Source organism: Dendrobates tinctorius, unplaced genomic scaffold (genome assembly GCF_039654945.1).
Source record: "Dendrobates tinctorius isolate UK_male_01 unplaced genomic scaffold, ASM3965494v1 ptg000132l, whole genome shotgun sequence".
NCBI lineage: Eukaryota > Metazoa > Chordata > Amphibia > Anura > Dendrobatidae > Dendrobates > Dendrobates tinctorius.
This window is the reverse complement of record NW_027361800.1, coordinates 7,957,003-7,972,309: the sequence shown is the minus strand read 5'-3', so window position 1 is coordinate 7,972,309 and position 15,307 is coordinate 7,957,003. Positions and strand designations below refer to the sequence as shown.

At 46.7% G+C, this 15,307-nt stretch overlaps 1 protein-coding gene across 4 annotated transcripts in view; it reads right to left on the bottom strand.

The window, feature by feature from the left end:
- The window catches only part of LOC141048056 (uncharacterized), a 1,479,555-nt gene that overhangs the window by 912,357 nt on the left and 551,891 nt on the right, over positions 1 to 15,307 (bottom strand). For all 4 annotated transcript variants that reach the window (XM_073543414.1, XM_073543413.1, XM_073543415.1 and 1 more), the window contains exon 6: positions 5,522 to 5,627. In XM_073543414.1, coding sequence (XP_073399515.1) covers positions 5,522 to 5,627 — 106 coding nt within the window. The remainder of the gene's footprint in view (positions 1 to 5,521; positions 5,628 to 15,307) is intronic.

Genomic DNA, 15,307 nt, shown 5'->3' with positions numbered 1-15,307 from the left:
TACCCTCAATTCCTTCATCTAAATCGTTGATAAAGATGTTGAACAATACAGGGCCCAGGACAGAGCCCTGTGGTACCCCACTTGAGACATTCTTCCAACTGGATGTGCAGCCATTTACGACCACTCTCCGGGTCCGATCACTAAGCCAGTTACAAACCCATGCTGACTCTGTTTAATCACTTCATTCTTATCCAGGTACTGACATACATGTTGTTTAATAATTTGTTCAAAGATCTTTCCTGGTATAGAAGTCAGACTCACTGGCCTATAGTTGCCTGGGTCCACCTTCTTCCCCTTTTTGAAGATAGGAACAACATTTGCTCTTCTCCAGTCTTCTGTGACTTCTCCTGTTCTCCAAGAATTTTCAAAGATTATGGAGAGGGGTTCAAAAATTTCTTCTGCTATCTCCTTTAGTACTCTGGGGTGTAATTCATCTGGACCTGGAGACTTGAATTAATTTAGGTTAGCTAACTGTTTCCTCACTATCTTTCTGTTTATAGAGATCCTGGATTCTTCTATTCCCTTAATAGGACAGTGAAGAACAGTTGGACTGCATCCGCGCTTTGGATCATTCTCGGCCAGGATGTCGGAGCTCCCTGGGGTAAAGGAAAATATACATCGCCTGAAAACAATTTGGTCTGAGTTAAATTCGAATTTGAAAGGAGCTCAGGTTAGACAGGCTTCGGCTGCAAACAGACGACGATCTAAGGGGCCGCACCTGGGAGTTGGGGACAAGGTTTGGCTTAAGCTTAAGGTAATGTCTGCCAAACTGGGTCCCAGGTTTATCGGCCCATATGAAATCATAGAGGTGGTTAATCCGGTAGCCTTCCGTTTAAAACTTCCGCAGTCATTCAAATTGCCTAACGTGTTCCACAAGTCTCTCCTCAAGCTGTATCACTCCCCAGTTCACCCTGTCCAGTCCCCTCCTCCTCCTGTTTCGGTCAAGGGTACCTTGGAGTATGAAGTCCCGGGTATCCTTGACTCCCGCCTTGTCAGAGGCTCAGTACAGTATCTTGTACACTGGAAGGGCTACGGCCCGGAGGAAAGGTCCTGGGTCCCTGCGGGGAACATCCATGCCAAGGCATTAATTAGGAAATTTCATCTCCTTCACCAACAAACCGGATTTTGAGGGTCTGGAGGCCCCTCCTGGAGAGGGGGGTACTGTCACGTCACCGTCAGACGCGGGGCCTGCTGTTCCGCCCTCAGCCACTAGTAGGCGATGGACTGTCATGCCGCCCTCGGGCTCGGGGCATGCTGTCCTTGCCTCGGCCACCAGGAGGCGCCGGACTGACACATCGCCGTCGAACTCGGGGCATGCTGTTCCTGCCTCAGTCACTGGGAGGCGCCGTGGTTCACGCCCGAGTGATCGCGGCAACAGTGAAAGGGCTTCTGCGCAGACGTCTAGTGGACGCAGACTCCGCTCCTCTGTCAGTCATGAAGGGGTTGGTGCATCATCATCGGGTCTGGTCCTGGGGCGGTCCTGATGACATCAGCAGGCCGGGAGCCTGTGAGAGATGACCTGATCCCTCAAATACTTTGGGACTGGGCTTGCAAGCCGCCGGATATAGTCTTGGTTTCCCCAGTGTGCTAGTTGTTATTTGCTATCTTTGATTCTGACCTCTGCCTTGATTCTGACTCTGCTACTACCTAACGATTCTGTACCTTTGCCGTCCTCCTGGATTATGATTCTGACTTTTGCCTTGATTCTGACTCTGCTACTGCCTAACGATTCTGTACCTCTGCCGTCCTCCTGGTTTATGACTCTGACCTTGGCCTGAATTTGACTCTGCTATTGCCTGCCGTTGTTTGTACCTTTGCTGTCCGCCTGGTTAAGACTCGGATTCCCGACTATGCTTTTGGTCCCGTTTTTTTAACCCCTCTCTGGCGACCGTCCTGCTCTGGCATCTGCTCATATTCAGACAGCGCCCCCTGGGCTCTGCTGTAAATCCAGATCCCTGTATAGGGGTAAAGGGTATCGGGGTTGCTCGGGGTGCTGTCTTACTGCTGCCCAGACTTGCAGACGGACGTTACAGCTGAGCTTCACTAGAGCGTGCTGCTGCTTTGCCAAGGCAGTGCTGCTGACCTCCCAGCTGGGAGTGATAGGGGGGCTAGTTCCACTGAGGAGGAGGAGATACAGGAACTGGAATATGAGGAGACTGAAACCCTGAAGTAAGTTGGGCCCGCTATTCTTGGTGTAGGTAAGATGTGTGATGTCCCAGCCTCTGACTCTGTCCATGCTCCACCAGGTTCACCCAGTGTGCTGTCAGGGAAATGTAGATAGCTATCCCTGTCCAAAAGAACTTGTCCATGTGTCTGTGGTTAGGTGGACCTTCCCTGTGACTGCGTTGGCCAGAGCATGGCTGATATTGTGTAACATGTGTTTATGTAATAATAATAGCTGGGAATCGAGAACCATGTGTATGCCACCGCCAAGAGTTCACGAAAAGATTCAGTTCCCACAAGCCAAAATGGCAACATTTCCAGGGCTAAGAATCTGGCAATGTGGGTGTTTAGCATTTGGGCCTGTAGGTGGGTGGCTATTTCTGCTGCCTGTGAAACATCTGGGGTATAGTCAACTGAATGCTGCACTGGAACAATGAACTGGACATGGTTGCTCACTGTTGTGGGCAGCAGCAGTGCCTGCTTCATGGACAGGCCATAACAGAGGGGAAGGGACATTGGTTTCACCCTCAGACACAGATTTTGTACCCAGGCATTCCACCCACCGTCTGGGATACTTGGCTGCCATGTGCTTCTGCATGCTAGTGGTGCTCAGATTGGCAGTGTTCTTGCCTCTTCTCAGCTTGATATGGCAGATGATGCAAATTACAGTTGTTTGGAATGAAGGACTTTCAGAAAATACTGCCATACAGGGGAACAACGCATCCTTGGCCTATTATCTAGCTGAGTGGGGGGAAGCTCTGTGGAACAGATGACCGAGGTCTCCCTCTGGTCAAACCACTACCACTTCTTGACTGTTTTTGTGCTACAGATCCATCCCTCTCGGCACTACTGTGCTCGATAGGTGTGCCATCATCCCAGGTTGGATCAGTGGCCTCATCATTGACCACTTCGTCTTCCAATTCATCAATCTGATCCTTCTTCTGAGTTGAGATTTTAGGCTGGCCTGATGGCAACTGTGCATCATGATTATCCTCCACCTCTTCAGACATGAATTGACATGAATTTAATTAATGCCACACCAAAGATGGTGCCAGCATTACTGTGATTGGAAAGCAAGTCCAGCATGTTCATTGGCTGCAAATAAAGCGCCAAACATGAATATACCGAGGTGAATACCAAATTACTCACTTACCATAGAAGAGAAAAACAGGACAAAGGCACAGCTGTATATCCTCGGGTTAATGAAGCTGCACACACATCAGGGAACACAGGTGCCACTTCCAAGGAAAATATCCAGGTCATCGCTTGTTGAAGCGCAATGTAAGCGCGAAACGATCGTCGTCTGTACTTGCTCCATGGTTTTATCTGCCTGCTGTTGGTAACTTGATGCCACAATAAAGGATTATTTTGCATGGGACGGTATGTGCCTATCCACTTTCTTCTCTATGGATATCCAAATTACTTACTGACTAACACATAGCCCGAATAGTGTACTATTTGTGCGAATAACGAATAGCGCCAAATGTATTCGCTGTTCACAAATACAAATAATAATAATTTTATTTCTATAGCGCCAACATATTTCGCAGCACTTTACATTTCAGAGGGGACTTGTACAGACGATAAACATTACAGCGTAACAATAATCACATAGATAATAACAGATACCAAGAGGAAATGAGGGCCCTGCTCGCAAGCTTGCAATCTATGATGAAAAAAGGTAGACACGAAAGACCATACATTATGTGTATGGTATTCTTTTTTACACAAAAAAATAGCGAAGCAGTTTTCCATTTTTTTTCTAGTTTTTTCTAAATTTTTTGAAGATTTATTGAATTTTTTATGTTAACCTTTTTACTTAGACTCACTATAGGTCTTGAATATTTTTCATTTTGATCACTTTTATTTCAGTGCATGAGACCTGTCAGTCTTTTACTGACATAGTGTCACGCCCGCCACCGATACTCACCAGCAAGTTCCTGTGCGCACCTCCCGGCGCGCACCCGCTCCCCGGCGCATCCCCGCTCCTGACCTCCGGCCTCCCCGACGTCGGTCCCACGCTCCTGTGGCCGGCGCTCTGACTACACCATGTGACGCGGTGGCTCCACCCCCAACATGGCGGCGCCCATCGTCTATTTCTGGCCAGCGTCTCCCCAGGTAAGACGCCTGTGTATCTTTCCCGGGTCGCTGTCCTTTTGGCCAGGGCTCAGTACGCTCTCAGGCCCTGCATATTCCCTCTGCATTGCTTAGTTAGTGTTTCTGCTGTCTCTCTCTGTGTTCGCCATCCCGGCGGTCCTGGTTCCTCCTCGCCTCTGGTGCCTTCACCTCTCTTTGTCCCTGTCGTCCTTTCTGTGTGCTTGCTCTCCTGTGACCCTCTTGTCCGTGTACTCTCTTACCCCTTTTCTCTCTTGCAGCTTCCAGCCACTACCAGCTCCGAACCCTCCAAGTCTCTGCGTTTCTCTGGCTCCTTCCGCTGTCTCCCGTACCGCTGCTCCGCTGACTCACCACCCTAGTTCCCCTGGTGCTCACCCAGTCGCCCCTTTGGCTCCGGCTGTCACGGTTCCATCCCTTGTGGGCCTGCCCCTAACACTCCCTGTATAGGGGGTGGCTCCACCTGGTCCAGCTCGCCCGCAGGGGCTCTGGAGCCGTGATCCAGAGGGTCCACTCTGGGTTACTCTCTTTATTTTGCCATCCTAAGCACATTCCGTAACACATAGCCTGTTAGACCCTACATATGAGAGGGCCTAAGCGATCACGGTAGTCCAATGCCATTACTTGGCCTCAGGTTGCCATGTCAACTATCAGCATCTGTGACATAGGGTGCCAATAAGGTTAAAGAGGGAGCACTCTCCTTTTGTCAACTATCTAGATGCTGCTAGCGGGTTTAACGTCTCTAATGCTAAAAGTATGCACAATAGTGACCAATACAGCAGGTTGTTATATAATATACTAACTAATATGCTACAATTTATAGTTGACACTCACAGCATTTTCAATTGTCAGAGGGTGCCTTCTACTTATAGCTGTCGACATGGACATTTTAAAGCATATATGGCTTATATAGAGATATATGAAATACAGTTTATTAAAATTGCTTTGCAGTTATTAGAGTTAGAAAATATTTTTTGTAACCTTTATTCATCTCATTCCATTTAATTTCTAAAAGATTACATTTTGTTGTGCTCATTAAAGTATTAGAAAGGTCTTGAAAGAGTTAAACTAGCTTCTTTCTTTGTGCAATTACTTTTTGTAAGGCTATATAAAAATGTAAAACAAAACAATAAATTGCTGAAAAGCAGGCAAGAGTACAGACTGCTGTAATTTCATATGCTTTACAACAGATTTTCCAACATGGATGAGATAATTTGTAATTACATTACATTACATTTCTACTTACTTGAAATTTCCTTCGGAATTCCTGTTCTTGCTTTTGAAGTTTCATCACATTTGTCTCATTCTTCCAATTGGTTATTAAAACATTTTGTTCTATCAGGGATGGTGAGCTAGAAAAAATAATAGGTTCTAAATAATTTAGTTCACCAGCAGCAGTCAATCCCACAGCAGTTTGCTACCTGTTAAGTGTGTTCACATACTCTTTTCAAATATATACTTTATGTTTCCATGGGGCTGACCAGCAGGCACCAATTCCTCCAAACAAAGGTACTGGTTTAATATGTAACAACACACTTGTCAAAATAGGTTTTGTGCCTTTATTTGTGAAATGCACTGACAACAGTGTCGATTGTAGCTTTCCTCCTGCCGAGCTGAAAAATGGCAATGTGAACATGCAGTAAATAAATGCAATTCCACAATTTTTTATTTTTTTTTTTTTTGGGGGGGGGGAATTTTACAGTGTTCACTGTGTGGAAAAAAATTACATTGGCAGCCTGATTCTGAGTGAGGCCGTGCTCTTCAATCGGCCACGGAGTGAGACCACGCTCACTGGCCGGGAGTATGTGTGACTCATATATACCCTCCGGAGTGACAGCAGACTTATCGGTTTTGAACAGACAACCGTTTTAACATTTTTATTTTTCCATTCATGGATGCAAAGTAGTGGCTTGCTCATTTTTTTGTGGTGAGCTGGCATTTTTTTATACCAATTTGAAGTACATTACACATTTTGATAGTTTTTTATTGCATTTTGTAAGGGAGGTAAGCTGACCCAAAAATGCAATTCTGATGTTTCGATTTTTATTGTTTTTGTAGCACTTACCATACATGTTTAATAATTTGCTATTTCGTTAAATAAATAGCACTATAGTAAGTATTTCTACGCTATCTGAACTAAATCACACGTCTAGATAAATTGAACTGCAAACTTAATGTCAAAGCGTTTCAGAGTCAAATAACTCCTTCTTCAGGACTCCCATACATAAACAAATACAGGCATTTATACACAAAAATTCAAAAAAGGGAACCAACAGCAGAGGAAGGGGTACAGTCACATGTCAAAAATCTTGTAACAAGTTGCATACATGTATATATTTTTTAAAGTAAAATAACAGGAAGAAATACCTATGTTTAAAAGTGTTGAAGATGACATAAAACAGATTATAATAAAATGACTAAAATTTTATTAATAGACATTTTATATTGCTCTAAGGGATACAGTCCTGGTGTTGACAGTAAGGAGAGAAAAGAAAAGAAAAGCTCAAGAATTGATCTACTATATGTAAGGCTATATCCCAATCTAATTCAATAGTGCTGAAATTTGTGTGTGTGTGTCTATGTGTGTATATACAGCTCTGGCAAAAATTAAGAGACCACTGCAAAATTTTCATTTTGTCTGATTTTTCTCTTTATATGTATATTTTTGAGTAAAATGTAAATTGCTCTTTTATTCTATAAACTACTGACAACACGTCTTCGAATTTCCAAGCACTAAATTTTGTATTTATTTTCAGAAAATGAGAAATGGTCAAAATAACAAAAAAAAATGCAGTGCTTGCAGACCTCAAATAATGCTAAGAAAACAAGTTCATAATCATTTAGAAACAACAATACTAATGTTTTAACTCAGGAAGAGTTCAGAAATCAATATTTTGTGGACCCAGGGAACTGTAGGCCGGTGACTCTGACTTCTATACCAAGAAAGATCTTTGAACAAATTATTAAACAACATGTATGTACTGTAAGTACCTGGTTAAGAATGAAGTGATTAAACAGAGTCAGCATGGGTTTTTAACTAATAAATCATGTCAGACTAACTTAATTTCCTTCTATGACAGAATCACTGACTGGGTGGATCAGGGAAATGCTGTAGATATAGTATATCTTGACTTCAGTAAAGTATTTGACAAAGTATGTCACACCATCCTTATTAAAAAATGACTGTGTATGTAATGGACAAGGCAACTGTGGATGAAGGTGGATTCATAACTGGCTTAGTGATCGGACCCAAAGAGTAGACGTAAATGGCTGCACATCTAGTTGGAAGAATGCCTCAAGTGGGGTACCACAGGGTTCTGTCCTGGGCCCTGTATTGTTCAACATCTTTATCAATGATTTAGATGAAGGAATTGAGGGTAAACTGATTAAATTGTCTGATGACACAATGCTAGGAGGGATAACTAATACTAGAGAAGAGAGAGAGGATTCAAAAAGATGTAAATAAACTGGAGCAGTAGGCAGCAACTAACAGAATGGTTTTTAATAGGGAAAAATGCAAAGTATTACATCTGGGCAATAAAAATGAAAAAGCGTATACAGAATGGAAGGAATAGGTCTAAGCAACAGCACATGTGAAAAACACTTGGATATACTAATAGATCATAAACTGAACATGATTCTACAGTGTGATGCAGCAGCAAAAAAGGCAAATGCAAATCTAGGATGTTTTATCAGAAGCATACAGTCTAGATCACATGAAATCATTATTGCCCTCTACTCTTCTTTGATCACACCTCATCTGGTATACTGTGTCCAGTTTTGGGCACCACGTGCGAGGCGTTGGAATCCTCCCTCTGTATAGGATCGATCCCAAGCCTTGTCTCCCTCTGCAGTCTTCCATTCTTCTTCAACCACATTTGAGCCTGCTCAGCAGAGAGGTCGGTCTCAGTGTCTTGCCCAGACCCATGCTGTGCACTGTGTTTCTGTTGCATCTCCAGGTTCAGCTATTGTAACTGGTTATAGATAGCAGTAAGCAGTCATTCCTGAGGCTTAGTCCAGGATTCACCCTACTGAGCATGCTTGTGAGGTTGCGACCTCTCATTGGTGGTTGGTCGTCAGCTGCTCAGGTCCTGCGGTGTATCCAGATTGGCCCATGACCAAGGTCCTAACTGACTGGAAAGTATAAAAGGTTCTCTGGGCCGCCCGGCGGTACACTAGGATCATTCATATTTGCATCATGTGTGCTTGGGGCTTTGGCTGTGCCTCTAATGACCTTAGACATGTGAGCGTGTGCTGTGAGTGGATGCATTAGTTGTTCCTGGTGAGGCAGGTTATCCTCCATACAGGACACAGTCAGGCCACGTGCTGGTGCACGCTTCAGTTAGTTAGCACTTGCAGTACAGGGCACAGTCTAGCCATGTGCTGTGGCACACACCTCTTTGCACAGGCTGTACATTTATCCACATTTTCTGACAAATATCTTCTTTACCGCTCTGTGGTGTAACAGAGCTGGTTCTTTATCTTCAGTTCACATCGAGTGACGTTTAACATGGTGTGCTTAGCCTTAGGTGCTCTGTAGCATTGTACCGCTCTGTGGAGCAACAGAGTGCAGTACCTTTGCGTTCCGTTCACATTGTGTCTGGTTTACCCAGTGTGCTTTTTGTGAACACTTGCAGTGCAATGCCATCATTGTTCACATTAGCTGCAGTTTTACACCTCTGCACGGTGGACCCCGAGTTGCAAACACACTTCATTATAATATTTTATTCAGTGCGTTCTGCCAACCCTAACATCACATTTTAAAAAATACATAAAGAAACTGGAGTAAGTTCAGAGAAGAGCGACCAGAATGGTGACTGGACTGCAAACCATGTCCTATGAGGAACGGTTACAGGATTTGGGAATGTTTAGCTTACAAAAAGAAAACTGAGAGGAGACTTATTAGCTGCCTACAAATATCTCAAGGGCTGTCACATTGTAGAAGGATCATCTTTGTTCTCATTTGCACAAGGAAAGACTAGAAGCAATGGGATGAAACTGAATGGGAGGAGATACAGATTAGATATTAGAAAAAACATTTTGACAGTTAGGGTAATCAATGAGTGGAACAGGCTGCCATGAGAGGTGGTGAGTAGTGTTGAGCATTCCGATACCGCAAGTATCGGGTATCAGCCGATATTCACTGTATTCCGATACTGAGTTCCGATACTTTTAGCATATCGAATACCGGAATCGGAAGTTCCCATAATGCTATGAGCCAGTTTGATTTGATTCAGCCAATGGGAATCCTCAGAAGTGTGGGCACATCCTGTTAGGCATGTAGGCATGTTAACTAATGGCATGGCTGTGATTGGCTGCTGAAATGATGTCATGATGCACTATAAAAGCCGCCGCCACCATTTCGGGTTCACTCTGCTGTGAATTCAGTTAGGGACAAGCTGCTGTTCAAGACTCTGAGGGACAGTTAGAGATAGAGATTTTCAAAATCATATTGTGCTTTACCCAGGCTACATAATCCACCACTGTTGCTTTCTTTTGCCTTGCAGTAGTGTTCACAGCTGTCTGCAAGGTCTGTGTGAGTGCAGCTCACACTTTGTAGTGTGTCCTGCAGCCACGTCTGGTTGTAGGCCGCTCAGCGTGTATCACTGCCTCATACATATTTTTTTTTTTTTGCTGCTCATTTTTCATTCTCCTATTAGTGTGCATCCATCCGTATCCATATACGTTGGTTGCAAACACTATAGGAGTAGACAGCGGAGCCTTTCTGCAGCCTTTCAGTGCTAGTGCCCACTTATCTGCACTGTTCACGGCTGTCTGAGAGGTCTCTGTGTGTGAGTGCAGCTCACGCTGTAGTGTGTCCTACAGCTACGTCTGGTTGTAGGCCGCTCAGCGTGCGTCACTGCCTCACACATATTTTTGTTTTATTGCAGCTCATTTTTCATTCTCCTATTAGTGTGCATCCATCCGTATCCATCTACATTGGTTGGTTGTAAATACTATATAGGAGTCGATAGAGGTGCCTTTTTTCTGGCTTGTGCCCTTCAGCCACAGCCAGATTAGTATTACCCTATTTTTTGGAGCCTCATCTTTTGCATTGTAGGTTACCTTCCTGCATTGTAATAGCTCCAAAAAGTTTGTGATACTATCGCTTTCAAATTTTTGGTCACATCCTTTTTATTTTTTTGAAAAAAAACAAACAAAATAAAGCTCATATTAAAGTGTAGTCCACACACACACTTTATAAAATTAGTGTTTCTTATAACTGTTAGCAGCTGTTCAAGAATAAGCACACTAAGCCCCCCCTTTGTACTTTTCTGCCTATCTTTATCAGTCTACCAAGATGAAGGCAGGGAGTAAGGCAGGTGGGCGTGGAGTTTCAGCAGGGAGAGGACGTGGGGATTCTGCAGGGAGAGGACGTGGGGATTCTGTGCCTGCTGCGGGCACCAGTGAGTCAGCATCCCCCAGTTTTACCAAGCAACAGTCCTTTATGCGCAGCTTTGTAGGACCTCGCCGTACCCCACTGCTGCAGGAGGAACAAATTGAAGCCGTTGTCGGATGGATGGCAGCTAACGCATTGACTTCAATGACTTCCACGTCCTCTCAGGGCCAGAGCACTGAAGAGCAACCATCTGTCTCTTCACCACCTGCCAAAGTGCCCAGGCAGTCAGAGAGCCCTGGACAGGAGCCCTCACAGTCTCTACTTCTGTTCTCTGAATCTGTTGGCTTGGAAAGAGGGTGCCAGCCAAGCAGCATTCAAGAATGTGAAGAAGAGGCAGTATGCAGTGATGCGCAACTGCTTTGTCCCTCTGAATCTGAAGAGGCGGGTGGGCCAGTGCCTATGGTCAGCACACCTCAGTACGCATCAGATGATGACGAGACTCAGGTGCCACTTTCTGGTGCGTACGGTGCTGGCGAGACTACCCAGGAGAAGCAGGTGTTTGAAGAGGGGAGTGTAGATGATGAGGTCCTTGACCCATCATGGCATGAGGAACAGGAAGGTGGTGGGAGCAGCTCTGAGGAAGAGATTCCCCGAACAGCCAAAACAGGAGGGAGAGGGAGGGGGCAGACTTGGTTGCCTGTAGCCTCCACTTCGGCACCCGTTAGGAGCATTCCTCTTCCAAAAGCCAAAACGGGTGCTCCCAAGACTTGCAGTGCGTGGTCCTTTTTTGACACAGTTGCAGATGACATTTGCTTTGTCAAATGCAAGCTGTGTCATCAGAAAGTCAAAAGAGGGAAAAATGTCAGCAACCTCAATACCACAAATATGTGGAAACATGTGCGGACCAAGCACGAGCTGGAGTTACATAGACACACTGAAGACGTAGGCCACTATACAGTACCACCTACCACCTCTTCAGCTCGTGTTGGGGCCTCTTCCTCCAGCTCACACACAGCTGGTTCGGCTTCCTCACAGGATTGCCAAGGAAGAACCTCTGGCACTGTTGTCCAGAGACCCAGTGACATTCCACCCACAGCACCACGTTCCCAGTCATCCTCACACTACCAGGCCATTCTACAGCCATCGGTAGCACAGGCATGGGATAAAAGGCGGCCATACTCGGCAAACCATCTCCGAGCACAGGCTCTGAATGCTGGCATTGCCAAACTACTGGCCCTTGAAATGCTCTCATTCAGGCTGGTGGAGACTGACACCTTCCGGAACATCATGGCATTGGCAGTCCCACAATACACCGTGCCCAGCCACTTTAATTTCAGCAGGCAAGCCATCCCTGCCCTGCAAAAGCATGTGGAGGAAAAAATAAAATATGCGCTACTAAACGCCGTCAGTAGCATGGTCCACCTGACCACCGATGCGTGGACCAGTAACCATGGATAGGGACGATACCTTTCCCTCTCTGCCCACTGGGTCAATGTTGTGGAGATGGGTACAGATTTGGAGAGTGGTGCTGTACGTGTTCTGCCAACTCCACGGATTGCAGGAATCCAGTCTGTACACATTGACTCCTCCTCCTACTCAAGTTCCTCAGAATCAGCGCTGCAGGAGCCTGTTACGACCGATATGAGCACAGCCGTGGCCAAACGTCAACAGGCCGTACTGAAATTAATTTCTTTGGGGAATCGAAGCCACACAGCGCAGGCGCTCTGGAATGCCATCAAGCAGGAGAGCGACGTGTGGTTTGTGCAAGCGAATCTCCAGCCAGGCTTGGTAGTGTGTGACAATGGCCGAAATCTGGTGGCAGCTCTGGGCCTAGGCAACCTCACTCACATCCCATGTCTGGCACATGTGCTGAACTTGGTCGTGCAGAGCTTTCTGAGGGACTATCCAGATCTTGATGCACTGCTGCACAAGGTCCACAAAGAGTGCGCTCACTTGCGGCGTTCCAGCACAGCAAGATCGCGCCTTGCAACTCTGCAGCGCCGATTACGCCTTCCGGAACATCGTATCATATGTGACCTACCCACCAGTTGGAATTCAACGTTACATATGTTGGAGCGGTTGTGTGAGCAGTAGGCAGCAGTAATGGAGTACCAGCTGCATCAGGCGCAAACAAGTCGCACTGTGCGCCGGTCACACTTCAGCATCACTGAGTGGGCCTCTATGAAGGACATCTGCCTCGTTTTGCGTGCCTTCGATGATTCCACGCGGATGGCGAGTGCAGATGATGCACTAGTCAGCATGACTGTCCCCCTTATCTGCCTGCTTCAAAAAACACTGCAAGCACTAAGGGAGGATGTTTTGGAAGAGGTGGAGGATGAGGAGTCACAAATGCCATCTGCTTCTGGACAGTCTGCACTACGTGGTTCCTCACAAAGGCCTAGGCAGGGGACACTTTGTGAGGAGGATGAGGAGGAGTCAATGGAGGAGGAAGACATCTCTCCAGAGGAGGGAGGTACACAATGCTCTAGTCAGTATGTTCAGCGAGGGTGGGGTGATGCAGAGCAGGCAGAGATGACGCCTCAGGCAGGGGACAGCTTTTCTTGGGCAGTTGGGAGTCTGCAGCACATGGTTGATTTCATGCTGCAGTGCCTGAAAAACGACCGCCGCATCGCCCACATTCTCAAAATGGCTGATTATTGGGTGTACACCCTCCTAGATCCTCGCTACTGGGACAACTTACAAAGCCTCATAACACCGTTGAACCGGGAGCGTAAAATGCGGGAGTACCAAGACACACTGGTGCAGTTCATCATGTTCTCCATTCCACCTGAGAGCAGTGCTGCTAGGGCAGTGGGGGAAGCTCTGCACAAAGAGGGAACAGAGGCAGCGCCTCAGCACAAGGCAAGACCACTATGGCCCAAATGTGGCAAAGTTTTGTGTGTCCGCCACAAATGTCTACACCATCACAGACTGCTCCAGTCAGCAAGAGGCAATGTTTCCGTCAGATGGTGACAGACTACATGTCTTGCCCTGTCAGTGTACTCCCAGACGGCTCTTCCCCCTTCGAGTTTTGGGTCTCTAAACTGGATACATGGCCAGAGCTTAGCCAGTATGCATTGGAGGTGCTGGCTTGCCCTGCTGCCAGTGTACTAGTAGTGGGAATGTGGACAGAGAAGGAGACATTGCCGGACACACATCAGGGGATCAACTGACGTGACTGAGCCCCAGTAACACAGGAACAAGTGTGGATTGTGCAGACACCACTTCTGAGCAGCAACTGGTGGGGTTGGAGGCCAGGGGAAATATTAGAGACAGTGGAGCCAGAGGCCTAAGTGGAGCACGGTTACAATCAGTAGTAGTCTACAACCTATATAAAACTTGCTGCAATTAGGCCTCAGCCTGCTGCATGATTGATCCTGGGCTTCAACACAGCCAGTTGTCACTCGGAAGTGCTGTCCGCACAGAGAAAAACACTAGCTCCTGTGTTAGTGGGGTTCAAAGTCTCCTGCTGCCTCCACATTCAAACTACTACTGATTTTTAACCGTGCTCCACTTAGGCCTCTGGCCCCACTGTCTCTAGTATTTCCCCTGGCCTACAACCCCGCCAGTTGCTGCTCTGAAGTGGCATCTGCACAATCCACACATGCTCCAGTGTTAGTGGGGTTCAATAATGCCAGCTGCTCCCCTGCTGTGTGGACGGCAATATCTACTGCTGCCTCCACATTGAAACTACATCACCTATAAAACTTGCTGCAATTAGGCCTCAGCCTGCTCCATGACTGTTCCTGGGCTTCAACACAGCCAGTTGTTGCTTGGAAGTGGCGTCTGCACAGAGAGAAACACATGCTCCATTGTTAGTGGGGTTCAGTAATGCCAGCTGCTCCTCTGCTGTGTGGATGGCAATATCTCCTGCTGCCTCCACATTCAAACTACATCACCTATAAAACTTGCTGCAATTAGGCCTCAGCCTGCTCCATGACTGATCCTGGGCTTCAACACAGCCAGTTGTTGCTTGGAAGTGCCATATGCACAGAGAGAAACACATGCTCCAGTGTTAGTGGTGTTCAGTAACGCCAGCTGCTCCCCTGCTGTGTGGATGGCAATATCTCATGCTGTCTCCACATTCACACTACTGAACCCCAGATGTGTGTCTGGCAATGTCTTCTGCTCTGTCCATATTCCCACTACTATTAGTGGGAATGTGGACAGAGCAGGAGACATTGCCGGACACACATCAGGTTAACAGCTGACGTTACTGAACCCCAGTAACACAGGAACAAGTGTTGATTGTGCAGACGCCACTTCTGAGCAGCAACTGGCGGAGCTGGAGGCCAGGGGAAATACTAGAGACAGAGTGGAGCCAGAGGCCTAGTTGGAGCACGTTTGAAATCAGTAGTAGTCTACAACAGATATTAAACTTGATGAAATTAGGCCTCAGCCTACACCCTGATTGACCCTGGGCTCCAACATCGCCAGTTGCTCCTCAGAAGTGTCGTTGGCACGGGTACTCCCTCCTGCCCATCCTGGTTCCAGCACGCCTGCTGTTTCCGGGGAGTGTCAACGTCACTTTGCCACCAATACGTTGTCCTGTCATGTTGCGGTCGGGTTAGCCGAGCCTATGGTGCCTGCAGTTTAGGTGCTTCCTATGTGGGCTGTGGGTTCTGGTAATAAAGGCTGGTTCTGTAGTGCCAATACGACAAGCACCCCCTGTAGGACTGTGGGTTTCGGTAC